This window comes from Zygotorulaspora mrakii, chromosome 7 (genome assembly GCF_013402915.1).
Source record: "Zygotorulaspora mrakii chromosome 7, complete sequence".
Classification (NCBI taxonomy): Eukaryota; Fungi; Ascomycota; class Saccharomycetes; order Saccharomycetales; family Saccharomycetaceae; genus Zygotorulaspora; species Zygotorulaspora mrakii.
The window spans coordinates 511,991-538,727 of NC_050725.1; the positions used below are offsets into that span (position 1 = coordinate 511,991).

Genomic DNA, 26,737 nt, shown 5'->3' on the forward strand with positions numbered 1-26,737 from the left:
AATCATAACAAACGGTATATGTCGCTTCCAACCACATAAGAAAAATTTCAAAGCTCATCGCATGGCAAGAGTAAAATCGATGGACATAATCCAAGTAATAGGGCGCAACAAATAGCTTTAGCATCACTATTTATCAAAATATTAAATAGTCGAGAATGTCTTCTAATCAACCGTTCGTTGTTTTCGAGGGATCCAGAAACTTTAGACTGCGGATAGTTTTAGCGACGTTATCAGGAAAAGCTATAAAGATTGTAAAGATTCGTTCAAGTGATCTGAACCCAGGTTTAAGAGATCACGAAGTATCTTTTTTAAGACTAATAGAATCAGTTACAAATGGTAGTAACATCGAAATCTCATATACCGGTACAACGATAATTTATAGGCCTGGTATCATTATAGGTGGATCCGTAACACACAATTGTTCAAAAGATAGACCGGTTGGGTACTTTGTGGAACCACTGTTGTATTTGGCTCCCTTTTCGAAAAAAAAGTTTTCTATAATGCTCAGAGGCATTACGTCTTCGCATAACGATGCAGGTGTTGAAGCAATAAAATGGGGGTTAATGCCAGTGATGGAAAAATTTGGAGTCAGAGAGTGTGCTTTACACACGTTGAAAAGAGGTGCACCACCCCTTGGCGGTGGTGAAGTCCACTTAATCGTGGACTCTTTGATAGCTCAGCCTATCACAATGCATGAGCTAGACAGGCCGTCTATATCTTCCATAAGAGGAGTTGCATATTCAACAAGAGTGAGTCCTTCTATGGTGAGTCGAATGATTGACGGGGCTAAAAGGGTACTGAAACAGGTAGGATGTGAAGTTAATATCACTGCGGATGTATGGAGAGGTGAGAATTCTGGTAAAAGTCCAGGATGGGGCATCACTTTAGTTGCATCAAACAAAAAAGGTTGGTGTTATTTTTCTGAGAAGATAGGTGACGCTGGTGCTATTCCGGAAGATGTTGGAGCAACAGTAGCGTATCATCTATTGGAAGAAATTTCGAAAAGCGGAGCCGTTGGTAGGAACCAACTTGCCCTTGCCATAGTCTATATGGTCATTGGCAAGGAAGATATTGGAAGACTTAGAATCACAAAAGAACAGGTTGACGAAAAATTCATTCACCTACTAAGAGACATAAAAAGTATTTTTGGCACAGAAGTTTACTTGAAGCCTGTTGATGATGGTACAACTGATTTCATTGCTACTGTAAAGGGTATCGGTTTCACAAACACAAGCAAAAAAATAGTATAGAAAACAGTAAACGCAAGACTTGGAGATGTTCAATATTTCACATATGTACGCGTGTTTATTTAAAATAAGATAAATGTTCTTATTCGAAAGATGTGGGCATTTCAGTCAACTTTTCAGTCAAATTTTCCCATTCATTCAAATTTAAACCCAAATAATTGGCATTAAGTTTTGACCACTGTTGAAATGCTCTGGAAATCAAAAATTGAGTAGCTTGGAAAATCGCGAACTCCTCCAATATACATTCTCGAATTAACCAGGCTCTATTGAGCTCTTCATTAATACTCTTTTTATCTCTTTGAATGGCAACCGTGATTCTATCATACTCTACTCCACTGGCATCGGCCTTATCCCTCATGGATTTCAGCTTCTCTGTATTAATCTCGACCCGTCTTTGTAAAAGAGGTACATTATTTGTAGCCATTATTTTATACCGCTCGAAGAGTCCTCTCAAAGAAAGAAGAATATCTATAAATATCCTAAACTTTGGGATCAACTCCTCTGAAGTGTCTGTTGCTTCTTTATTAATGAGATCACAAGTTGTTCCTAGGTGCTTTTTTATGTCCCCGAAATGGCTATGAATATCAACAATTGTACTACTTTGTTCAACAGGATACAACTTATTAACATTTTGAGAAAAATCTTCAACAAATGACGATAGCAACGACCGCTCATGCGCGATTTGCCTAATTCGCCTTTGATATCTTTCCAAAACAATGGTAATTCGCATCCACGTCTCCACTGTCTTCTCGATTGAAGCATCTGCTTCATTCCATTGATCAGACAATTCTTTCCTCCATATTCTCATGAAATTACTGGTGATTTTCTTATCACTAAACTCTTCAGATGTGTCATAGCTAGCTTGTTTTCTCCATCCTGAAAGGTCTGCGGGAACAGTGAGAAAAGTTAATACAAGATCATCATTGCACAACACGGGATGTTTCATAACTAGGTTGATGAATCTGGTAAGGCCTTGCCTTCTTCGCTCCAAAAATGTTTTATCATTATTCTGTGAACCTATCTTCTTTGGTGGTAGATCTGGGATGAGCCTAAATGGATACCGTCTAAGTAGAACATCTTGCAACCAAACGAAATCCGAATACCGCCTTATCACGGTACGATCCTTTGACGTTTCGGTATTGGGTAAATCGACCAAGTGTTTAACCTGATAGTTGGTGTGCTTGAAAAGAATTCCCTCTTTGTCTGGCAGTTCTTCGACGGTGACAATGTCCATGCTTAATGGTTTAAATGTTTTCTTGACGGAATTCAACCAATCATTGAGATCTTCTGATGTCTCTCCCTCACTGTCCGTCACCAATTTTTTATCTGCTTCTTCCAAGTCTTCAAGTATACCAGGTGCTCCTACTGCGGTTATATTACCAACGATGTCCTTAAAAGGTTGCTCTTTCTTATCTTTTTTGATCATGGCATCATTCCAAATGCTATGTTCCAACGCATCTGCAGACTCTGTCAAAAATCCTTGATTGCGATTATCAAGCTCACTCAAGGAAACTCGAGGAATATTTGTGTCCAACTCTGAAGACTTTGGCAATTTCGCAGTAGCTGAAACCCATTCGCTGGAGTATTCGTGTACATTGGACTTTGTAGCGCCAGAACGCCAGGGATCTGGCTCGTCAAACAAATCCATAATTTTCTCACTATTGTGAAATATTGCTGACGAGAAAAGTCTACAAAGTGATCAATAGTTTGCTTCAACGCTCTTTTCAGTTTACACACTTGTTTGCTAAAGATATCGATACCAAGAACAAGTATACGCGGAACGTATTAAGAAGCTTTTCAAATGAAAACCCTTGAAATTAATAAAAGTACGAAACAAATATAAAAGAGGCAATAGAAGGAGAAAGCACTGTCAGACAGGTCCGAAAATACACGCTTTATATAGAAGTTTATCAATCTTATTTTTCCGTAGCTTCACGGTGCTTTACAGTGCTTCGTGCTCCTCATTGCAATCATCAACATTGTTGATCTCTTCGTCATCGGATAAGTCCAAATTGATCCAACTTGGCCAAGCTAATTCCTTACGCAGTAGTTCCTGAAATTTCTCCAGTAAAAATTCTTCTAGTTTACCCACACTTCGTAGCATTGATCCTTCCTCTTCGTGTGGTCCACCTATTTCTGTCTCGATTTTCATGCTACGAATTAGTCTCATCTGTTCCAAAGACCTTCTTGGAGCCAATAGCGATCCGCTGGCATCAAGAATGGAGTCCTGCGTATCTAGTCTACTATCGCTTACATCACAAAGGAAACTTATGAATACCTGCTTTTGCAAGGAAGCTGCCAAGCATAATGAATGGAGCCCAATATTACTGATGGTAAGCTTCACAGGCAAAGTCATGAAACTAGTTGTCGGATAGTTCAATACTAGGTCAGCGGCAACTGTTATGAGCATGTCCCCATTATATTCCACTTCTGCAAGAAATTGTACGTCATTGGGAGACTTTTCCACCTTTTCGGTATCTGAACCTGATTGTTCGAGATCTTCACTTATAGCTTCATAAAAATCATTTAACGGATCAGATATTTCTCTTAATGTTATGTTGGGCGCTATTTTGCCTAAATCAAAATTCAGAATTCTCAAATTTCCTACATAGCTAGGGAGACTTACTGTTTCCAAATACGAATTCAGGTGTTTTCTTATAGACTCATTTAACCTAACATCAGATTCTAATTCACTCCAGTCAATTTCAAATGACATGAAGATATATATCTTAATCAGAGCAGGCGTCTTATACCTTCACGCTGTTATTATTTCCAGATTTTAACAAAGTTGAGCTTGGATTGTTTGCAAATGAAAAACATCCATTTCAGGTCAAAGCATGACGCACGCAGACCAAAGAATCAACAGCCCCAGTATTAAGTTGAACTCTATGTACACCTTTCAATGTCTCTGGTATTCATACGACATTCAATAGTAGTATCAAGAAGACAATTGGTCTTTGTCACTCCCAAGGGTAGGAGGCCACTGTTCAGCTGGGAAAACAAGTCTGATAAAATTAAAGAGCAGAGATACATCATAGATAAGACTCTAAATGCCGAGCCAAAGCAAATATACGATGTGGTATCAGAAGTGTCGAAATATCAAGACTTCATCCCATACTGTACGGAATCATTCGTGAGCGAGCGTGATCCAATTGGCGGCACACCAACTAAAGCAGGATTACGAGTTGGTTTCCAGCAGTATGATGAAAAGTTCAATTGTCTCGTGACCTGCAAAGATGAAGCTAACCAAGGGCCAAATCACTACAGTGTAGTTGCCGATTCTATTTCACATAATCTATTTCATGTCCTATATTGCAAATGGACGATGAGACCCCACGCGAATAGACCCCATGCTTCTCAAGTTGAATTGACTCTTAGGTTCAAATTCAAGTCAAGGCTTTACAATACTGTATCGTCAATATTTGCAAAAACCGTTACAGAGCTGATAATGAAAGCTTTCGATAAGAGAGTCTTTCAAGTGAAAAAAATGGAATCCCCGTCAGGTCTTTCAGCATCAATAAAAAAAAGCTCATGAAAGGGAGCTTGGTTCGAAGTTACCTGATGACATCCTTTCCATTTTCATTGCCCCAAAAAAAAGTAAGAAATAAGTCTTGATTAAATATATGTTTAGACGCCTAGTAAACTATACTAACTACTGCTTCTCACCATCAAAATCTTGAAGACACCACCAGATTCCCACAATTGTTACAAACCCATAAAAGAATATTTTATCCTGAGCAGTTATCTCATCACCATTTTCCTTCGCTGTCTTATTCGTGACAATAGTAGAGGTAACCACTTTTCGTTGTGTAATACTTTTCATAAGCTTCGCGGCATCTTTTCCAACCTTTTGAGCAGCTATAGTTTCGTATGTCATTGTACGTGCGGACATTTTTGGCGCTGCTGTAAGATCGGCAATATCACTCGATATTCTTCTAGGTGTGTGAATAGCTCGCTTCTTAGTAAAGATTTTTGCCTTTTTCGTTGAAACCGTACTCGCCTGATCGAATCCATGATGTGAGGATACTCTTGCTACTAATTCTGCTTTTTTCCCTGAAATTTTCAAGCCCCTAGAACGACATTCATTCCTTAAAGAAGCCAGAGACATCTTATGGAATGCCATCGTTGTTCTTTCAGACGTAACCAATGGTGTAGTATCTGTCTTCTTCGTATTGTGAACAAGTCGCAGTGAAACCGCATGGAGTGGAGATATTAGCGATCCTGCACTTGCATAAGGGGTCGTAACAGTAAGTGACAGCAAAGTCCTTTTTACCACTGTGGGCCTTGGCCCTATCCTAGCCAAACTACATATACTTCTTTTCATACTTGCAACGGACTTTAGGATCTCCATTTTCCAAACAATGGGGAGGCCTCACTCGGAATCTCTACACCTCTAAATGATAATACATCATGAGACATGAAAGTCATCTTTATTTTGTTATTCATAAATGTTTGTTTACCTTTCAAACTACAGATCTCGTATCTTGATCGCTCTGAACGATCAATTATATACAGTACACACTGATCATAAGAATAAATAATTTGGTTAAGACTATGTATAAAATAATATTATCTCTCTGAACCGGCTGGCTAAACCTCCTGTACCGGCATGCGGATTTATCTTCCGTCTCATTAAAAGACAAGGCAGAATGCGTCTAATATTGACGTGCCGCTTCTTGACATGCCTTCAATTGTTGCAGGTAAAAGTCACAGATCTGGAAATTGCCATTGTTTTCATCCAAACAACGTGTGAAACTTCTAGCATCCGTATCACAAGCCTTTGCCTGGTTCTGATTAAAGCCTTGTGAGTCAGTAGTAGCAAGCTGTTGTTGCTGCTGCTGCTGCTCTGCAGGAGCCGACCCTGAACTTGAAAACATACCGGTAAGACCGGCACCGATAGTATGACCTACAGCACTTCCCACTGCTACACCAGCAGCAGTAGATGCCATTTGAGCAAACATTCCAGGTTGTCTTGGTTGTGCTCCAGCGGTGGCGGGTGGATGAGAGTAGGCAGATGAACTCTGTTGTGGGGGAGCACGTGTAGGTGCGGCCATAGTAGATGCAGAACGACTCTGCATAGGTCTAGAAGCTGGTCTTGAAGATCCTCTTGAACGTGCCATTTGTAGTCTATTCTAGTTATTATTTGTTCTTGGATTTGCCCCAAAACGAATATTCGATTTTTAGAGTTTTAGGTATTTCTTTCGCTCTCTTATATAGTTTTCGAAATGGAAAATATCTCTTCAGGGTAACAGAAACGATATTTAAGATTATTCTTCTATTAATTTCTATTTCTATGTAAGTGTTTATGACTATAAATGATTCGTTAGGATCTTTTTGAAACGAAAAGGTTTCTTTTAAGTTTTTTAAGGATTGTAGAGCATCACTGTTCATAATTCCCATCAAGAAGAGTGTCTAAATGAACACTTGGCGGTCTGTAATTTTTCTTCAGCTTTGGCGATGCATCCCTTTGTTGCACGCCACTGTCAACAGAATATCCATGTGAACTCGTCAAGTCTGGACGTAACAGCGATGAGTTATTCTGTATATATTCTCTTGGACTAATGCTTTCTTTCCAAGGTGTGTTTGAAGCCAAGTTACTCATGCTTGGGTTATTGATGAATTGTGTCCGCACTTGCTCTCTTGGCGTACTATCTGCAGAATCTAAAATCCTACTTGAACTAAAGTTACTATCCGACCAAATATTTGACTGATTTCCACCTTCGTTTTGTAATATTTCCGTTGGGGAAATGAACATGGATTGTCTTTTATTATGTGATTGTTTTTGTGCTGAATTGTCAAGCACGTCGCTCGATTTGTTGTCATGATTCAATAAATTGAAAACAGAAGTGGAACCGAGGGTGTGAAGTGTCATTCTTGAATTTCTAGTTTTCAAAACTTTTTCTGAGATGTCACTATTGTCGTCATTATCCGAATAGCTGTTGTTGTCACCAGAATCTGTGGCCTGCGAGAAAAAAAAAGGATCACTTTGATACTTGCTCTCTATTTCTTTCAGCTTATACTCTTTACGTGCTCGGTACCACGAAGTTATTGTGAATATACCCACCACAAGACCAACCAACAGCAGTATGAAGCCAAGACAACTACCAACTGCAATGAACACAGTGCCGCCAGCATGACTGGCACGGTAAATGTATCGATTATCTTCTTCATTTGGAACTATAGGTGTAAAAGTGGGGACGAATGATGAGGATGAGCTCGCTGAATCTGTATGTGATGATCGTGATGTCAAACTAGGGTTCGTGGAAGTGGTCCTAAGCGACGGCATAGATCTGCTGGAAGTGGATCTAAGAGATGGCATGGATCTAGTCGTGGTTGCACTAGGACTTGAATTTGATCTGGAGCTCGCATTTGTTCTAGAGTTTGTGTTTTCAGAGCTGGAACTGGCACTGGAACTGGCACCGGAGCTAGCACTTGCACTTCCTGTGCTTCTGTTTGAGCTACGACTTGTTTGACTAACACTTGTGCTCGTCGAGTCCCCAGCAGCAAGAACTCCTACCACTATTGTGAGAAGAAAAATCAGCCACATTACTGAGCCATGTTTTCTAATGCTCAAAAGGTTCATATTCCTACAATTTCGTACAACTTTCGCCAAGCACTATCTTCAGCTAGAGAACTGAAAAATAAGATAGCTTATTTAATTCTTCTCAAAACTATTTCTCTTATAAAGTCAGGCTCAGTAGAGTGCCATTACGCAAAAAGAGACCAACCTCCGTTACCACACTGAGAAAAGAGAACAATTCTGCTTTTTTTCCAAACGTGCGAAAGAATTAGAAAAAGTGTAGGTGGTTAACGGGCGAATTGTTTTACTAATGAGCACCGCTACGGAATTCATCGTGGTATTGTTTTCGATTTCGAGAATATCAAAAGTTCTTTTTTCGCGTGTATATCTTTTTTAATGAAAGAATTTCGCGTTTCAAGTCGCCAAAATTTTTTGAAAATGAACGTTTCAAAGATATATTTAGCCAATTGATTCTACGTATGTGCAGCATGGATGTAAATGAAGCTACATATTAGTTGGTTATATGATCTAAAATCTCCAGTTTTCGTCAACAGACTCTATAGCCCATTTAAATTTTTCTCTCAGTGATTTCGTAAAGATTTTCTCTATGGGAACTCCGTACTTTTTGCAGAATACAACAGATAGTCTAGGATCGATGTAGTTGATTTTTGACGTACCCAAAGAAACTTGAGAATTCTCTTCTTTATCTTTCAATTGAATACAGCTAACTTCGATTCTCTGCTCTAATTTTTCTATTTGTTTTTCCAGTTTTTCTATAGTGGCATTATTAATATCTATTTCATTAGTTTTCAGCTCCTTTTCGAACAGCTTCCTCTTATCTTCCACTTTTGCAAGCCATTCTTCCAGATCAGATTCTGTGAGCAACTCTTCGTTTTCAGATTTTCTTTTCTCATTCTCACGGGCAAACTTTTTGTGACATCTATCTATTTCTCTCTCAATGACACGTTTATGAATTGATGCCTCATCCTCTTTGGTCAAATCGTCAATTTCCTCAAAGAATTTTTGTCTTTTTTTCAGTTGAGATTTATCTAATTCTAAAATTGCTCTTTTCAATCTGATCTTTTGCCATTCCAGCTCTTGAATCCTATCATTTGCTTTTTGCACTGATTGCGCATGATTCTTAGTGACCGACCTTTGATGGTTACACAGTATCGCCACTGTTCTATTTGCTGCATTATACTTTAGATTTTTTTCTGCAACCGTACCCTCATTGGGTATCAGATCCAATTGATCCTGCATTGTTTTTGATGCATTGTAAGTACGGAAGACTTTAGCGGTCAAGCCAGGCATATAATTCTGTAAATATTTGTTTAATATGCTCGGATCTAAACGATCAAATAGTTGATGACCTGGCTGCTTTGGAGGTCTTTTAAATATTGTTAAATTTTTGAAAACCTGTTTATCTACCTCGACCTCTTGATAAAATCTAATGGAATCTTTACCTAAAAAGTCAAAAATGACAGTATTAGGAGGTTTTAAAGTAACATGCTCGTATCTTAGAGAACAACAGCCAACCGTATCTGCTTCGTCCTCGGATTTCTCTCCCCCTGCTCTGAGTGCAAAAACATCTATCAGATAAATGGCAACAGCTTTCTGACGCTCTAACATTACCTTATTTTTCAGATTTTTTCTATAGTCTGCTCTGATAGGATCGATATAATCTTTCAGTTGCCTGGCCTTTTCAAATTTTTTGAAATCAGACTGACCATTCAAAGATGAGCTTGCGGCAAATCTCACATATTTGAAAGAGTTGGAAATATTCTCCCTCCACATGGCCAGCCATTGTACAGTATTATCATGCCTGATTTCTCCCCACTTTTGTCCCTCGCATAATGGTGGAATAGCCGCAGTTCGATCAAGATTTAAAACAACATCCTCTGGGTAAACCCTTCTTTTTAATTTACCTGTCTTTGGATGAGCACCACGTCCACGAAATAATCCCGGAGGTTCAATCCTGAAATTTCCAACTTGTTCTTTCCTGCCATCTAGTTCACAAAACTTGAAAGGCTCTTCAAGTTTTTCCCTTTCAAAACGCAAACTCTTCTTTTCCAGCGAGCTCAATTGTTTTTTTTGTTCCTTTTGCAGTTCAAAATAAGCAAACATCTTGGAGAAATCACATTTATCGAATGATTTAACTTCAACACCATTCAGCGGGCCTCCACACTCTTTGAGAACTTGCAGGAAATCCTCGAAGAAGTTCTTTTGAAAAACAGGATTCTTTGCATGATCAGATTCTAGAAGAGCTGCAAAAAACCCTGCAACCTCTTCCGCCTTCACTGGCAAATCAACTGGCTGGTTACCATAGTATAATTTCACATGAGATGGCAGAGGCTCGTAAGCAGGGGGGAAGATGACTCCGTTGTGTTTCAACGTATGCCATTTGATTGTGTCATCATCATTATTGGCTTCCCACCATTTATAACTGTTATCAACTTCTTCTTCCCTTTTTTCCTCGATTGTACTTTCGGATTCATTCTCCTCTTTTTTCAATTTCTTTACGCCGCCGGCTTTCTTTGAGTTCTCTTCTTGTTTGATCTTTTTGATTCCAGACCTTGCTTTCTTCTGGTTGGACTCGGAAGACTCTGAAGACTCGGATTTCACCTTTGTTTTCTTGCTCCTACTCCCAGTCTCTATTCTACCCTTGTTCTTAATCTTCTCCTTGCCTTTGCCGTCGCCACTGCTCTTGGCCTTCACATTTTCCGACACTTGAGACAATGCAATGTCATCTTCATCATTAGAGACATCAACCGCACTTGTGCTACTCACACTTCTCGTCGTGCTGCTAACTGACTCGGGAGTTGACTCGCTGATGTCATCATCGCTATCCTGGAGAGGCGAAACCTTTCTTCTTTTTGAAGTTTGCGAAAGCGGAGTGTCCTCTTCATCCGAAGAGACTTCTCTTTTGTCTGATGTCATATGAGACTGCCCACTGTGGAATGTCAACTGTCAAATACGATCTTCTAGAGCACGAAGAAGCTCACTCAAAGATTTAGAACTCCAAGTCTCGATGCCGTTTCCACAAGCTTTAAGGTGTGATGAGTGAAGACGTGATGAGTGAAAAAAAAAACAGAGCTATATTGAAAAACGGTCCGAGTTTAATCTCGGACACTTGCCCTATGGTTCTGTAAAGATATATACCCTAACTCAAAAGTATCGAAACTTGATGTGTCCGGACAGTCCCTCGATTTGTTATTTTCCGGACACGTTTTTATGTATTTATCCCAATCAAGGTGAAAAATAAACAAATAGAACTAATACGGTAAAACAAGCAAATGCGAATCGAATGGGAGAATAGAATCATGGAAACTTTTATGTATCAAGTCAATAATCTCAACTCTCAACCCTTTTAACAATACACCCTCAAGAACGACATTTGTACAATCCTTGAGGAAGACTTTCTTTTCTGCTTTTTAGTTCAAATAATCAAGTATCTTTAGCTATTTGTATCTGTAGAGCTCCCAAGCACTTCCAGATATATAGGAAGATACATAGGCTTATAGGTGAGCCTCAGCAAACTATTTTTGCAACAGGTCTAAGTACAGGAGAAGCTTCTATCGAACAAACGCAGATTCCCAGGTAAAAGAAGAAACTTTAGACTCATTTGTTATTTTGCTTGACACAAAAACAATTGCAGATTAATTAATTTCGAAAAATAAGTTTTGAGAGAAAATAAACTGGAGTTTTTAGGTTATAAGAGAACGTAATTAAGCGAAAAGAAGGCTACGTTCGCTCAAAGTTCAATTCACATTCCCTATAACCTTTCCTTTATTGAAGATATTATCTATCGTCTTTTTCTGGCTTTATTGCGAGCAGACGTATAAAGCTTACAACGATGTCGTTAGCACCTTTGAAGACTGTAAATGATAAACAGCTTAATACCCGCCCCAACCTGGTTCATACCCCTGTAAAAGGTGTTAATGGAAGCCATGGTGTTGCTGCTGCTCCATATGGGACGACAGGGATAACTACGGCGACGACAACTGCCACTACAACTGGCGCTAATATCGGTGTTACTGGCGCGGGGCCAGATGGTAAAGAAAACTACCATGCTCCTACTCAGACCTACTTCCAGGGCAAAAAGACTCAAGCTCTGCATAATAACAGTAATAACTTGAACAATAATGTTAATCCTAATAATAATAACAATAATATTAATAATAAAAGAGTCGAAGGTCATGGTGGTCAACCCGCACAAAGGAAAAAGAAGGAAAAATTGTCTGCTCTTTGTAAAACTCCACCTTCTTTAATAAAGACAAGAGGCAGAGATTATCATAGAGGTCACTTTCTGGGCGAAGGTGGCTTTGCTCGTTGTTTCCAGATAAGAGATGACAGTGGTAAGATATTTGCAGCAAAAACCGTTGCAAAACTATCGATAAAAACTGAAAAGACGAGGAAAAAACTCTTATCAGAGATTCAAATTCACAAAAGCATGAAGCACGTTAACATTGTACAATTTATTGACTGTTTTGAGGATGAGACCAATGTTTATATTTTGTTAGAGATTTGTCCCAATGGATCTCTTATGGAATTATTAAAGAAAAGAAAGGTTCTTACGGAACCTGAAGTCAGATTTTTCGCAACACAAATTTGTGGTGCGATAAAATATATGCATTCAAGAAGGGTTATACATAGAGATTTAAAGTTGGGAAACATTTTTTTTGATAAGGACTACAATCTCAAGATTGGTGATTTCGGTCTAGCTGCCGTACTTGCCAATGATAGGGAACGTAAATATACAGTATGTGGTACACCAAATTATATCGCCCCTGAAGTACTAATGGGTAAGCATTCTGGACATTCATACGAAGTTGATATATGGTCCATTGGTGTAATGCTATATGCATTACTGGTTGGAAAACCGCCATTTCAAGCAAAGGATGTTAATACAATATATGAAAGGATTAAATGTTGTGATTTTGGTTTCCCAAAGGAAAAGCCAATATCAAATGAGGCGAAAGTTTTAATTCAAGACTTATTGTCATTGGATCCTCTTGAGAGACCATCATTAACCGAAGTAATGGAATATGTATGGTTTAGGGGATTGTTTCCAGCATTTATTCAATCAGATGTAATGACTGAAGTACCACATTATGAGAATAAATTGACCACGGAAGAATCTTTAGAAAATTTAAAGATTTGTATGGAAAAGTCGGGTTTAATTGATAATAAAGGTCATAGAAATCAAAATGTTTCTTCATTTAAAGATAGTAGATCGGATCAACAAAATTATCAGCAGCAACAAAAACAACAATGGTCTACTATTCTACCTGATTCGTTATCCCCCGGTGGGACAAAAAACAAATATAAAGAGGTTGTCGATTTAGAAGCACAAAAGAGACTAAATGATCTAGCAAGAGAGGCGAGAGTACGGAAAGCTCAGCAAGCTACAATAAAGAGGGATTTAATTGCTACATCGACGAATTTAATCAAATCTGAGATATCATTGAGAATTCTCGCTAGTGAGTGTCATTTAACATTAAACGGCATATTAGAAGCAGAAGCACAAAAGAGAATGGGTGGACTGCCGCATACCAGATTACCAAAAATCAAGCATCCAATCGTGGTAACAAAATGGGTAGATTACTCAAATAAACATGGATTCTCATATCAATTATCAACAGAGGATATTGGAGTCTTGTTTAATAATGGTACTACAGTATTGAGGTTAGCCGATGCTGAAGAATTTTGGTATATAAGCTATGATGAAAGAGAAGGTTGGGTAGCAAGTCATTATTTATTAGCAGAAAAACCAAGAGAGTTAACAAGGCATTTAGAGGTGGTTGATTTTTTTGCGAAATATATGAGGGCTAACTTAAGTCGAGTCTCAACATTCGTAAGAGAAGAGTACCATAAAGATGACGTATTCTTGAGAAGATATACAAGATTTAAACAATTTGTTATGTTCGAATTAAGCGATGGAACATTTCAATTCAATTTTAAAGATCACAACAAGTTAGCCGTTTCCGAAGGTGGTAAGCTATTGACATATATTTCTCCATCACATGAAAGTTTGACCTATCCATTGGTTGAGTTATTAAAAATTGGAGAAATTCCAAGTTATCCAGATTGTAATCTCATGGAAAAGTTAATACTTATAAAAGAAGGCTTAAAGCAAAAAACATCAATTGTTACTATAGAACAAAACCAACATTAATGATACGATGATATAGGTTGATAGAGTATATATCCATAATAGAGAGAAAATAAGGTATAAATAGATTTAATGACTTCAAATATCGATTGAATTGCCACAGAAACTTATTGAATTTTCCATTATAATGTATCGAAAGTCAGAAGTTTCTGTTGTTTTTACTTTATTGATACACGGCAACCATATATACATATATACATAGAAACACCATTTAATTGTGCAGAAACTGGGTACACCAAGCATTAAAAGAACAGCGCATATAGTTTTTTCGAACGAGAATGCTAATGTCATGTTTTCTACAAACATTTTGCGGAATCCGAAAGGCAATTGTTCATTTCACATCATTCCATTTCGTGACGTCTCCGCCTATATGCCGAAATTATCGTCATGTGCCAAAGTTTGTAAGTTCCATTCCGTCTCAAAATTGGTTTTTAACACAGCTAGTTTGTTGATTATACCATTGCATGCATTTCTCAAGGCGTCCTTTGGATCGTATCCTTCCACAGTTTGGATTCTCATTTTAAACCTCGCAAACAGTGGGTGTTCGACTTTGTATGCGGCGAATAGTACTTTGCTATCATTCAGTAGCTCTGATCTAATTAGGTTCCCCAGTGTATGATCCTCTTTCTCGAAGGTTATTACAACCGCATTTGGTGCTTTCGTATCCGGCTCGATCTTTAGTTTCGACTCCCCCTCGCCTAGCAGAAACAGTTCAAATCTATCTGGTGCATTCATGCTTGTCAACACAAATAGCGAAACCTTGAAATTCACCTCAACACTTGTATCTAAAACGGTGATAGAAAGAATTCTGTTTCGTTATTATTTTAGCCTTTTCCCGGCATTACCATCCATCGCATAATTGACTTTTGCGGCCTCAAGATAGGGTAAATATTTTACGTAGCTTATGATAATCACGATATTTCCCTTTGTCTAATGATCCTTTTTTTTAGTTCTTTTCGACCAAGCTCAAGCTGAAAAAAGATTCACATATTTACCCAGGCAGATTAAGCCCAATTCTTGCCGAACCAAATTATAAAAAAATACTGATTTGTATCAGGTACTGACCGCAGAATAACTTCGGGATATCTGAGGATTGTTTTTGTTTATCCTGTATAAGAGACTTCCTATTCCAATGTCTCAGTTTTGGAATCAACACACGCCCTCAGGTAGCTCGAATGCAGGGTCGAAGGATTTTCAAGATCAACCGAATGCAAACAGAAGCGGAATGGATCTTTCAAACATGGGAGTCAAACAGGCGACTGGTCAGCAGGCAGTGTTTCAGAGGCCCAATGCTGTTTCGGGTTCTTTTGATGTCGCAACTGCAACAGGTGGAGCAGATGCGGCAAGTGGGCCTAACAGCAAGGGCGCTGGTGAGAATGCTAATAACAACAAAAGCAATGCAAATATTGATAGCTCAGAAGGTAAAATGGCTGGTGTTGGTAACGTGGATATCAAGAAGGAAAGTAAGGCGCAGCATTTCGTTTTACCATCCATCTCAGATTTGAGTGGAGAATCACGTGGTCACACATACACTCATGCTGGACACGGCCACAGTCATAATAGTCACCCTCCATCTAATACCACAATGAGTGGTACCAATAGTGCATCTACCTCGAGTACTAGTAATCCCATGCTACCAAATCAACCTCTGAGGCTTCCCTCGGTAGCGACCACTCCATATGGCTCGGAACAGGTTATCAAAGGGTTGACCACTAATGATGCTCAAGTTTCTCATGATTCGAATGGAAATACTAGTGAATTTAGTAAAAGCAACAAACCCAAGCATAATATCAGTACCGGTAGCACCAACGATGAAATGAAGAGTTCTGGTAGAAAGAGTACATCTGGCTTTTCTGTGGCAAGTTTTGATAATCCCCTTCCTCCTGTAAAACAGCAGGATCCAACCCCACAATATCAGGTGTTGCCGCAACAGCAACAACAGCAACAACAGCAACAGCAGCAACAGCAACAGCAACAGCAACAGCAGCAGCAACAGCAGCAACAGCAGCAACAGCAACAACAAGTCGCCTATGATTCTTATTATCGGCCACTCAATGTGAAAGATGCACTCTCATATTTGGAACAGGTAAAATTTCAATTTAGTGCTAGGCCAGATGTCTATAATCATTTTTTGGATATTATGAAAGATTTCAAGTCACAAGCTATAGATACCCCGGGTGTAATCGAGAGAGTTTCAACATTATTTAGAGGATTTCCGAATTTAATTCAAGGCTTTAATACATTCTTACCTCAAGGATATAGAATTGAATGTTCAGCTAACCCTGATGAACCTATTAGAGTAACGACGCCTATGGGCTCTTCAATTGTAGCTGGTACTACAGACTCGACACTCACTTTTCAAAATCAAACACAAAGGCCAAACTTACAGCAAGATAGTTCGGTGCTTCTTCAACCAGATCTATCTGAACAAGGTAGTCAGCAAGCTAACTTGTCTCATAATTCTGTTGGTATACCCGATGATTCTGCTCAACCTCAGGTCCGGTCGCAACTTCCACACGATTACCAAGGCCATTTACAACCTCAATCTCAACCGCAATCTCCAGCTCATCCTCCAACCCAGGCTCCGGTTACAAGTCAGGTACAAGGCCAACTTTTATTTACCGATCAGCAACAGTTTACAGACACAAATAAGAAAGCTGCAGATGTGGAATTTAGTCAAGCCATAAGTTATGTCAATAAGATTAAGAATAGGTTTGCAGATCAACCTGATATCTATAAGCATTTCTTAGAAATATTGCAAATATATCAAAGAGAGCAAAAGCCAATAAACGAAGTTTATGCTCAAGTTACTGTTTTGTTTCAAAATGCACCCGACTTGCTTGATGACTTCAAGAAGTTTTTGCCAGATTCATCCGCTACGGTTCCATCTCAGCAATCGGCCACTCAACAACCATTGCATGCATTCGGTATGGGTAATTTTTACGGAGATAATGAGACGGGTGCTCAACAGAACTTGCCACCATTAGGAAACTTTTCGCCTCCGACAAATGGTGGCCCAGTCCGCCCATATTATGCTGAACCAGCCTCGCAGGCAGTGGGGTTGCCACCGGTCCCCCGACCGGACAATCATATGGAGCAGAACATGCATCCACATGTAAGCACTCAAGGAATTTCGAACGATGGAATCCCAATCTCAGATTTGAGATCTCCGATTACACAGAATGGTATTGAAATCTCACAGTATCAACAACAGCAGCAGCATGTACCGACAAGCGAAGAAGGTCAATACTTCGAAAGTGCTGTTAGGCCCGAAATTGATTTAGATCCAAGCATAGTCCCAGTCATTCCTGAACCTACCGAACCTATTGAAGACAGCCTTTCTTTAATCGAAGAAACTAACTTTTTTGACAAGGCAAAAAAATTCATCGGCAATAAACAAATTTACACAGAGTTTTTGAAAATTCTAAATCTCTTTTCACAAGATCTTTTGGAAGTCGGCGAGCTCGTATCGAAGGTTGAACACTATTTGGGTGCGAATAAGGAGCTTTTTTCTTGGTTCAAGAATTTTGTTGGTTTCCAAGATAAACCTAAACATATTGAAAATATTGTACATGAAAAGCATAGGTTAGATCTTGATTTATGTGAGGCATGTGGCCCTAGCTACAAAAAACTACCTAAGGCAGACACCTTTATGCCTTGCTCGGGCAGAGATGAAATGTGTTGGGAGGTGCTGAATGACGAGTGGGTAGGCCATCCTGTCTGGGCTTCTGAAGATTCAGGGTTCATTGCACATCGTAAAAATCAGTATGAGGAGACTTTGTTCAAGATTGAAGAAGAAAGACACGAATACGATTTTTATATTGAATCAAACTTAAGGACCATACAAACATTGGAAACTATAGCCAGTAAGATAGCTAACATGACCGAAGAGGAGAAAGCTAATTTCAAGCTCCCTCCTGGATTGGGACATACATCACTCACAATTTATAAAAAAATTATCAGAAAAATTTACGACAAAGAGAAGGGTTTTGAAATCATTGATGCTTTGCATGAGTATCCTGCCGTTGCTGTACCTGTCGTTTTAAAGAGATTGAAGCAGAAGGATGAGGAATGGAGAAGAGCTCAAAGAGAATGGAACAAAGTATGGAGGGAGTTGGAACAAAAAGTATATTTCAAATCCCTCGATCATCTGGGATTGACATTCAAGCAGGCAGATAAGAAGTTATTGACCACAAAGCAATTAATTTCTGAGATAAGCAGTATTAAGGTTGACCAGACAAATAAGAGAATGCATTGGCTGACACCAAAACCAAAAAGTCAGTTATCGTATAATCTTCCAGATAAGCAGGTGCTTTACGACATTCTGGCATTGGCAGAAATTTTCATAAATCATAGTGCTACTTATTCAAATCCTGATAAAGAGAGACTGAAGGATTTGCTGAAGATCTTCATTTCTCTTTTCTTTTCTATTCCTCTGCATGATATTTTTTCTGCTCTAGAGGCAAAGACGGATTCTTCTGAAGGGAATGGAAAGTCTGCATCAGTCAATGGTAGTGATGAAGTTTCTAAAAAAAGGCCTCGGGAAATTGAAATCCCTCTGAAGGACGTCCTTCACCGGGCTAATTACCAAATGTTAAAGCAGCGGGCAAACGGAGGCGACGATTACAACGACTCGCCAATTTCTGAAGGCCATTTAATGGATGACGATGACAAGCTGGACGCAGAAGAGGAAAATATCAGACTAGAAGCAAAAAAGCCTTGGTTACTTGGAGATTTAGTTGAAGAGGCAAATGCACAAGGGAAAATTCAAAATCGTAAGACTTTCAACCTTTTTGCAAATACGAACATATATGTATTTTTCCGTCATTTATTGACGCTCTTCGAACGGCTTTACGAAGTAAAGCAGATTGACGACGAAGTTACCAAAGAAATCAATAGCAGAAAGGTTGTTCAGTTCGCAAAAGATTTGAACTTAATTTCCCAACAATTGAAAGATATGGGTTTAGACTTCAATGGCGCAGATGCCTACGAGCAATTGGTTCACTTATGTGAACGCTTAATTGAAGGTGATATTGAGCATCAATGGTTTGAAGAAAGCTTACGTCAAGCATATAATAATAGGGCATTCAAAATATACACCATAGACAAAGTTATTCAAGCCTTGGTGAAACATGCACATACGATAATGACCGACTCAAAGAGTTCCGAGATAATGATGTTGTTCGAAAAAGACAGATCACAAATGGATACCACTGCAAAGAATCAGATATTGTATCGTCTGCAAGTACGCTCTTATATGTCACCTACAGAAAACATGTTTCGCATTGAATTCAACCGCCAAAAGAATAACGTCTGTATTCAATACATAGCTGTTGACGATTTGACTTTAGCGGAACCAAAGTCATTAGAAGATAAGTGGAAGTATTATGTCACTTCTTATGCTTTATCTCATCCTACTGAAGGAATACCACAGGAAGAATTGCAGATTCCATTTTTAGAAAGAGTCGTCGAAGATGAAGGGGCATTTGGAGATGATGAGGAAGACGAAGTGACATCCTCTAAAGAAAGATATTCCCCAGAAGGAGTATCAGGCTCCACCCTTAAAATTAAAATCAATCCAGAAACATATGCTTTGGACATTGAGCCTGGTTCTTATGATGTGTTTTCAAGGAAATCGATCAACAAATTCACCACAAACGTGGGAGGAGAAGCATTCAATAAGAAAAGACAAAGAAAGCTAAATATTATAAAGAGGTACTTGGAAAGCAAAAATGGATGGAAGAAGTCTCTATCCAGCACAGAGGCAGATGTTATAAATGAAAAATTATCGTATGTCAAACGAAATGGTACACTTAGCGGCTTCGTGCTGGAAAACAAACTTAACCCGGGTACAGATAAGTTCGACTCGAAGCAACTAATTGAAGATAGAGAGCAAATTCAGGTTAATGGAATTTTGGCAAAAGATTATAAAGGTTTGCCGGATAGTGAAGAAAGAGGTAATGACACAACTACTGAGGATATCGATACTGAGATGTCAACAGCACTGGCTGGTTAAGAAGGCCCCTTTAGTAGTTTCCTGATCATCAATGAGATTTTGAAGTATGTATCTGTGTAATCTAACAAAATAAATATAATTAACGCAAATCAATCTATCTCTTCCCTAGTGCCTTCTGGATCGTCTGTCTCAACGTCGACGCCAAAATCCTCCAAGTTTTCCCCCCAGTCATTTTGCCATTTAGTCCTAGGCACATATTGCTCTGGCTCTGGTGACCTTCTTCTTATTAGTTGTTCCCCGTTTTTCATTGAAGTTTCCATTTTATTGGAGGGAACTACAATTTTTACACCATTTTTACAGCAATCAGGAGGCCAGGGTAGGGATAAGAACATATCCAGCGTACTTGACCCCAGACTTAACTCCGAGAGTTCATTTTTTGGGAAATTCATGCCGCTTACTTTCGGTTTACTGAAGGGCCATAACCATAGCCAGGGAGATCCAAGTAAATTCACGGTATTTGTCCAGACGTCAATATCATATGGGAAATTTACCACATCTTCAAACCGTAGCCGGCGGTCATTGAGGAGTTTAGTGAATTCATCCTCTCTTTGTAGCAAATGAGCTTCTGGAAATACTTCCTTTACGCTATGGATTAACTGAGGAATCAATCTCTTTGAATAAAACAAAGCTTCCAGTCGCTCCATCTCCCAGACTTCGATCTGTGATCTGCCAGAAAAAATTTGGTTGGAAAGGCACCTGCAAAACAACAGTGCGATACTCAGCAGCACGAAAGAATCGAGAGGCGTTAGCACGGTCAGAAATATAAGCTCTGAAGTATGAAACATATAGTGTGGAAGGTTCTTGTGCTTAAAAAGGTACACCACTCGGCATAACAGCTGAAATGACAAGAATCCAGTAGTTACAATGACCCAGAAGAGAAACCGCATAAAATGTGGGAAATTCTCTAATCCGACGCAATTCATTGTCCAAGGGCAGTGGTGATCCATCATAACCACGCACTGTTTGCATGTCTTACAATGATGGGTCCTTTGTCCTTTAAAATTCTTGCATTTCTTACAGTATCTTTTCCATTCATATTTCTTAGGATGAATTGGACGATCGTTCTTACCGGGATTTGTGTAAATTGCCAAATAGTACGATATCCATATCATTGTTACACTACATTCAAACCATATTTGTTTACTTCGTGATGCAAAATTCGCCAGAATAAAGAAGTGACTACCATAGGAAAGCAGGGCAATCAAGAAGCACGGAATAGCTATTCCGAGCCATGGCCACTTCAGTTTGCTTGCCATTAGCGATTTTTTTGTATACTAATGTCTTTAACAATCTTTGCGTGCTTGAATTATAAAAGTTCTAGGCGAACTCTAAAAATTGAAATCACATCTTGTAACATCACAAAACAATTTGATCACTTTTAAAGGACATAAAGATGGACGCTAATGGTGTAAAATAGCATATGCGACTTACATGTTTCATGCTTGTCATTCCTAACTCAATTTTTATCGATGTTCATATTCTCTATTGTTGAGATAGACGACGACATTCGATTATACCGAGTAGTTTCTATGAAGACATTTCACAGTTGTCGTAAGGGCTTATCTAAGAGTTGATCTCCATGGGAGTCATTCACACTAACTCAGCTAGATATTGAAAAATGAAATTGTGATACTCAGTTATAAAAGTACGTAAGTCATGGATTTGCTATTTCATTAAATGCAACACAAACTAGATGAATTAATGTTGAGAAGCGCGAAACGGTGCTTGTATTTATGCCTGACAAGGAGCAATTATCGAGCCATGAAAGAAAATGACAAGTGGAGGAGATTCGCTCTCATCAACACATAGTTTAAGCTGTAGTCACACCGTTTTCTGTTGAAATACAAATTGATTATAGAAATACTGACTGATATTGTGCTAAAAACAAGAGTTACTATATAGGCGACTTGAAAGATTCGAAGAAGGCTTTCCCAGTGGCATTGCAAAAGAAATGAATTCAGATTGTTCTCTAACAGATGTTCTATCGCGAGACGTTTACAATTCAGGAGTCTGACTACGAAGGAGTCTATGGCATGGAACATGAAATAACAGTTGTACTGTGGATTCTATGGGACTAGAAATGGTGTGATGACGATGAAAATTCTTCACTCGTCGTCCTCTCTTATGGTTCAATAGGTGCAAAATGTTAGGTATAAATACTGACGTATTTTCCAGATATTAATCCAAGTTCAATTAGTTTTATCTCAATTCATGATATAGAAAATCAAGAACTTATATATCTCTATAATTGAATATCATAGTATCATCATCAATGTCAAACCAAGTTACTATCGACAACGCCGAAGAAAACATTCTTTTTAAATAGAAATATTAGGTATAAATACTGACGTATTTTCCAGATATTAATCCAAGTTCAATTAGTTTTATCTCGATCCATGATATAGAAAACCAAGGAATTATATATCTCTATAATTGAATATCATAGTATCATCATCAATGTCAAACCAAGTTACTATCGACAACGCCGAAGAAAACATTATTTCCAAATAGGGATAAAAGCTGAGCAAAACATAGACAATGTTGAACTCTCCTTTAACATTTCGAGTTGAAACCGAATGAGGCCGTACCAATCAACTAATTCGAGCTTCTATGGCCAAGTTGGTAAGGCGCCACACTAGTAATGTGGAGATCATCAGTTCGACTCTGGTTGGAAGCATTTTTTTGAGCTTTTTCGAAATAGTCATTGTCAATTGCACTACCTCACCTCCATGTGATTTCAGAAATTCAAGTAAATGAATTTTTAATATGTTGGAATATCTACTTCAGTTGCGTTGCCCTCCCTACAAAATCTCCTCAAGCGAAAATAAAGCCATGTCCCGCTTCTTACTGACGTGCGCCCACCCCGCAATGCTGTGGAAAACAGAACATATTTTTCGCCATAATGCCTATTTGCTCTTAATCGATGTTTTGTTCGCAAGTTCACGGCCTCTGGCCTGCGTAATGCACCTATGCAAATCGTTAAGATTCATATATTTCTTAATACACTTCTAGTGAAAAAGATAATAAGGTTCTTTTTAGATCAACGTTGCATGCCAAAGTTTCCCAGCAAGCTGATAATGAAAGATGAAAAGGTCGCAAGAATTCCTAATTGGGTAGTTGGGCCATATGGCGTATTTCTTATTGTTTTAACTAAAAATGTGACAGTCTTGTTCTTGGTATTTTATTTGCGTCAAAAAATACTTTTTCATGCAACGCATAGGTAGGCTTGTTGCACCCAAGAAATGAAAATACGATTGTCCTATGAGCTGCTCTGGGCTGTGGGATTCCCGGGTGCAAATTAAAAGCTTGGCCCATTGCTTAGGTGACTGTCGTTGATGATAAACTCAGCTGTAGCTCAAGATTCGATAGACACCAAGATTTTGTATTTAAACGGCCAAGGAATGCATCTTTTCGATTGTTGCAAGGCGCTGCGTCTGTAGGACTAACACAGGCAATTGAAGATTTTGAGACATGAAAGACACTGAGTTGTCTGAGGTCGTCTCACCTACATATTCTGCGGATGCCGAGAAGCAAATGGCTGCCGTGGCAGTCAAGCGTGATGTGGATAAATTCCGGAATTCAAAGAATTTGGTCATCAGAAAGACAGAAATTCTTGCTGCCCAATATGATAGATGGTACTACCATGTTCTGTTGTTGTTATCTGCATTCATCTGTGGATACGGCTATGGCTTAGACGGGAATATTCGTTACATATACACTGGTTATGCCACAAATTCTTACGGTGAGCATTCTTTACTGTCGACTGTTAATGTTATCAATGCAGTTATAAGCGCAGCGTCACAAATTCTCTATGCTAGATTATCCGACGTGTTTGGTAGATTACCTTTGTTTATCACTGCTGTTGTTTTTTATGTAGTGGGAACAGTAATTCAAAGTCAGGCCTATGATGTGCAAAGATACGCCGCCGGAGCCGTTTTTTATAACGCAGGATACGTTGGTGTGATCCTTATTTTATTACTGATTTTATCTGACTTCTCCTCGTTGAAGTGGAGATTGCTCTATCAATTTGCACCAACATGGCCCTTTATCATCAATACCTGGATTTCTGGTAATATCACTTCGAGGGCAGACCCATCCGAAAACTGGTCGTGGGACGTGGGAATGTGGGCCTTTATATTTCCCTTAAGTTGTTTACCATTAGTGCTGTGTATGGTTCATATGAGGATAAAGGCAAGAAAGTCAGAAGAATGGGTAATGCTGAAGGATGAAAAGTCTTTCTTTCAAGAACATGGATTGATTAAATTATTGAAAGAACTTTTCTGGAAACTTGACCTGATTGGAGTCTTTTTCATGACATTATCACTTGGCTGTATTTTAGCGCCACTGACACTAGCGGGAGGTGTTAGCTCTCAGTGGAATAACTCTCATGTTATAGGTCCCTTCGTCCTAGGATGGGTTCTTCTTTTGATTTTGATTTATTGGGAATATAGGTGGGCAAGAGACCCTTTAATACCATACGATTTAGTTAAGGATCGTGCTGTCTGGTCTGCAATGGCTATCTCGTTTCTGATAGATTTCATATTTTACATGGCATCTGATTATCTGTATACGGTTCTGTTGGTGGCCGTTAACGAGTCTGTGAAATCGGCAACCAGAATAAGCTCGCTTTCCTCATTTGTGTCTACTGTTAGTTCGCCATTCTTTGCACTCTGGATAACAAGATGTACAAGACTAAAGCCATATATCATAGCCGGATGCGGTCTATGGATGGTTGGGATGGGGTTGCTATATCATTTTAGAGGTGGTGAGGGTTCTCATTCAGGTATCATTGGGGGTCTATGCGTGTGGGGTGTTGGCACGACGTTATTTACTTATCCTGTTAATGTTTCGGTTCAATCAGCAACTTCTCATGAGCATATGGCCACAGTTACGTCACTGAACTACACTCTATATCGTATTGGATCCGCTGTTGGCGCCGCTGTCTCCGGAGCTATCTGGACTCAACGCTTATACAAGGAACTTTTACGAAACATAGGCGATGCCACATTAGCAGCAAATGCATATGCTCAACCCTACACTTTCATAGTGAGCTATCCCTGGGGCACACCCGTTAGAGAGGCTGTGGTCAAGTCATATATGAACGTTCAAAGATTAGAAACCATGGTTGCGTTGATATTTACAGCGCCATTACTTTTCTTCTCCTTGTGCCTGAGAGATACCAAACTCACAAACAAAGTTGCTCATGAAAATCTCAAAGAAGGAGAATACATCGATATTGAAGATGATGATCCAATTGCATCATGGTTCACTTCTAAGTGGAGTAAGGTGAGGTCCAAGAAAGAAAATTAAGATGACTTTGCTTTAGATAATGCACTGCATAACTTTTGTGTACGCTTGGTCAGAATTCATAAAGCTGCTTTTTGTGATGCTAAAAGATGGTTTGAGTTGCATATTTGAGATTTTTAAATCTATATCGCTATCTCTATATTCTATAGGTCTCAACGAAAATACGTTTCCGTGAAACAATGTATACTTTGCCGCAAAAGTTTCATAACAACTTCTATAAATATGAAGGCACCTTTTCTGTCTTCAATGTCCAGCATTTGTCGCTAATTTCAAGTGAACTAATTCATAACTTTTTACCACACCGCATAAATGGCACAAAGCGGCTATGACAACCAATAAATGGAAAAGCTGATGTGAATGACCCCAGATATCAAATTTTCCTGGGGCTAATCTCTCTGGAAACCTTATACCATACAAGAAAGCACCTAAAATATAGAATATACCTCCCAAAACTACCCATTTAAGCTGAATTCTTTCGTAAGTTTCCGTGAAACCAAAATATAACACCCCTGCAAATATTGGTAAGACAGCAGATAAACCAAAAGCGACAAATAATGCCGCTCTATACGGTCTCCATTCTCTGGTTCTAAAAGTGTCACCTAGTGAAACAACGGCACACGCTGCTCCGAATGAAAGTGTAACCAAAGTGAACGTATAAAATAGCCATGATGATTCGAAAAATCCATAATATAGGATACTTACCATAGAAGTGACTATCAAAACAACAATACCCAAATAATCTAGCTTGTTTCCAAATGTTGCGACTGCTAGTGAGTGGCACTTCAAACAATGAAATATACTACTCAAAGTCAAGCAAGTGAATGCGCCAAAGAAAAATAAATCTATCATAAAATAATCAATAATCCTTGTTGTATCGAATTTTTTAATAGCAAATTTATCAAAAAGTAACACCGTAAGAAACCAAACTCCGGGTATGAGATGGGTATAAACATTGACGGATTCGTTGTGCAAATAGAATAAACTGTAGAGGCACTCTTTGAGACTATTCGTTTCGCCAATATACCCCCCTAAAATGTGCTCGTTATCCTTTTGCCAGTCAGGAATTTCGTCCCAGGTTAATAGTTCTCTTTCACGCTTGCTTTTACCTCTCATATGCTTCCCTTTTTGTCTATTACTCTTCATAGTATTAATTTCTTGCACCTTCTCTTCTTCCAGGACTGTCGTTGATGAGGAGTTCTGTGATCTCTTTTGTAAATTGTTACCCATCAGGGGTCTTCTTCTGTGGTTAGTTATGTGAAGGTGAGCGAATCAATAGAGTTGAGCTTTATCATGATCCACACATTCTGTAAACGCCATTTATATGTTTCATTTATACAACATTCAAGAAAAATTATTAAAACCTCTTGTAATTTGCTTGTGTGACAATGTTAATGCACTGACATCCACTTTCTAGAAACAGCCGAAGGCCGAATTTTGAAATCCAACAGAAAAGATATCGAAAAAGAGAACAAAAA

At 38.8% G+C, this 26,737-nt stretch overlaps 14 protein-coding genes and 1 non-coding gene across 15 annotated transcripts; 6 read left to right on the plus strand and 9 right to left on the minus strand.

The window, feature by feature from the left end:
• Positions 1-155: 155 nt before the first annotated feature.
• Positions 156-1,250, plus strand: RCL1 (rRNA-processing endoribonuclease; the record flags this gene model as incomplete). The annotated part of the gene is made up of 1 exon (XM_037290222.1): positions 156-1,250. The coding sequence occupies one exon, from the start codon at positions 156-158 to the stop codon at positions 1,248-1,250; it is 1,095 nt and encodes a 364-aa protein (XP_037146117.1).
• Positions 1,251-1,329: 79 nt separating this feature from the next.
• MVP1 (Mvp1p) lies at positions 1,330-2,895 on the minus strand (the record flags this gene model as incomplete). The annotated part of the gene is made up of 1 exon (XM_037290223.1): positions 1,330-2,895. The coding sequence occupies one exon, from the start codon at positions 2,893-2,895 to the stop codon at positions 1,330-1,332; it is 1,566 nt and encodes a 521-aa protein (XP_037146118.1).
• A 294-nt stretch (positions 2,896-3,189) lies between these two features.
• Positions 3,190-3,963, minus strand: MDM12 (ERMES complex subunit MDM12; the record flags this gene model as incomplete). The annotated part of the gene is made up of 1 exon (XM_037290224.1): positions 3,190-3,963. One exon carries the CDS (start codon positions 3,961-3,963, stop codon positions 3,190-3,192), a length of 774 nt encoding a protein of 257 aa, XP_037146119.1.
• Positions 3,964-4,149: 186 nt separating this feature from the next.
• COQ10 (ubiquinone-binding protein COQ10) lies at positions 4,150-4,782 on the plus strand (the record flags this gene model as incomplete). The annotated part of the gene is made up of 1 exon (XM_037290225.1): positions 4,150-4,782. The coding sequence occupies one exon, from the start codon at positions 4,150-4,152 to the stop codon at positions 4,780-4,782; it is 633 nt and encodes a 210-aa protein (XP_037146120.1).
• A 117-nt stretch (positions 4,783-4,899) lies between these two features.
• AIM34 (Aim34p) lies at positions 4,900-5,598 on the minus strand (the record flags this gene model as incomplete). The annotated part of the gene is made up of 1 exon (XM_037290226.1): positions 4,900-5,598. The coding sequence occupies one exon, from the start codon at positions 5,596-5,598 to the stop codon at positions 4,900-4,902; it is 699 nt and encodes a 232-aa protein (XP_037146121.1).
• A 304-nt stretch (positions 5,599-5,902) lies between these two features.
• On the minus strand, positions 5,903-6,367 carry MIX17 (Mix17p; the record flags this gene model as incomplete). Its single annotated transcript, XM_037290227.1, has 1 exon — positions 5,903-6,367. One exon carries the CDS (start codon positions 6,365-6,367, stop codon positions 5,903-5,905), a length of 465 nt encoding a protein of 154 aa, XP_037146122.1.
• Positions 6,368-6,627: 260 nt separating this feature from the next.
• On the minus strand, positions 6,628-7,830 carry CSI2 (Csi2p; the record flags this gene model as incomplete). The annotated part of the gene is made up of 1 exon (XM_037290228.1): positions 6,628-7,830. One exon carries the CDS (start codon positions 7,828-7,830, stop codon positions 6,628-6,630), a length of 1,203 nt encoding a protein of 400 aa, XP_037146123.1.
• Positions 7,831-8,295: 465 nt separating this feature from the next.
• On the minus strand, positions 8,296-10,704 carry TOP1 (DNA topoisomerase 1; the record flags this gene model as incomplete). The annotated part of the gene is made up of 1 exon (XM_037290229.1): positions 8,296-10,704. One exon carries the CDS (start codon positions 10,702-10,704, stop codon positions 8,296-8,298), a length of 2,409 nt encoding a protein of 802 aa, XP_037146124.1.
• A 916-nt stretch (positions 10,705-11,620) lies between these two features.
• CDC5 (polo kinase CDC5) lies at positions 11,621-13,942 on the plus strand (the record flags this gene model as incomplete). Its single annotated transcript, XM_037290230.1, has 1 exon — positions 11,621-13,942. The coding sequence occupies one exon, from the start codon at positions 11,621-11,623 to the stop codon at positions 13,940-13,942; it is 2,322 nt and encodes a 773-aa protein (XP_037146125.1).
• A 363-nt stretch (positions 13,943-14,305) lies between these two features.
• Positions 14,306-14,674, minus strand: RPB11 (DNA-directed RNA polymerase II core subunit RPB11; the record flags this gene model as incomplete). The annotated part of the gene is made up of 1 exon (XM_037290231.1): positions 14,306-14,674. The coding sequence occupies one exon, from the start codon at positions 14,672-14,674 to the stop codon at positions 14,306-14,308; it is 369 nt and encodes a 122-aa protein (XP_037146126.1).
• Positions 14,675-15,071: 397 nt separating this feature from the next.
• On the plus strand, positions 15,072-19,955 carry SIN3 (transcriptional regulator SIN3; the record flags this gene model as incomplete). The annotated part of the gene is made up of 1 exon (XM_037290232.1): positions 15,072-19,955. One exon carries the CDS (start codon positions 15,072-15,074, stop codon positions 19,953-19,955), a length of 4,884 nt encoding a protein of 1,627 aa, XP_037146127.1.
• An 89-nt stretch (positions 19,956-20,044) lies between these two features.
• Positions 20,045-21,211, minus strand: PFA4 (palmitoyltransferase PFA4; the record flags this gene model as incomplete). Its single annotated transcript, XM_037290233.1, has 1 exon — positions 20,045-21,211. The coding sequence occupies one exon, from the start codon at positions 21,209-21,211 to the stop codon at positions 20,045-20,047; it is 1,167 nt and encodes a 388-aa protein (XP_037146128.1).
• Positions 21,212-22,559: 1,348 nt separating this feature from the next.
• Positions 22,560-22,632, plus strand: HG535_0Gtrna8T. The gene has a single exon. It is a non-coding gene; the product is annotated as a tRNA-Thr (tRNA).
• A 794-nt stretch (positions 22,633-23,426) lies between these two features.
• Positions 23,427-25,265, plus strand: ARN1 (siderophore transporter; the record flags this gene model as incomplete). Its single annotated transcript, XM_037290234.1, has 1 exon — positions 23,427-25,265. One exon carries the CDS (start codon positions 23,427-23,429, stop codon positions 25,263-25,265), a length of 1,839 nt encoding a protein of 612 aa, XP_037146129.1.
• A 240-nt stretch (positions 25,266-25,505) lies between these two features.
• On the minus strand, positions 25,506-26,489 carry IZH2 (PAQR-type receptor; the record flags this gene model as incomplete). Its single annotated transcript, XM_037290235.1, has 1 exon — positions 25,506-26,489. One exon carries the CDS (start codon positions 26,487-26,489, stop codon positions 25,506-25,508), a length of 984 nt encoding a protein of 327 aa, XP_037146130.1.
• Positions 26,490-26,737: the final 248 nt, after the last annotated feature.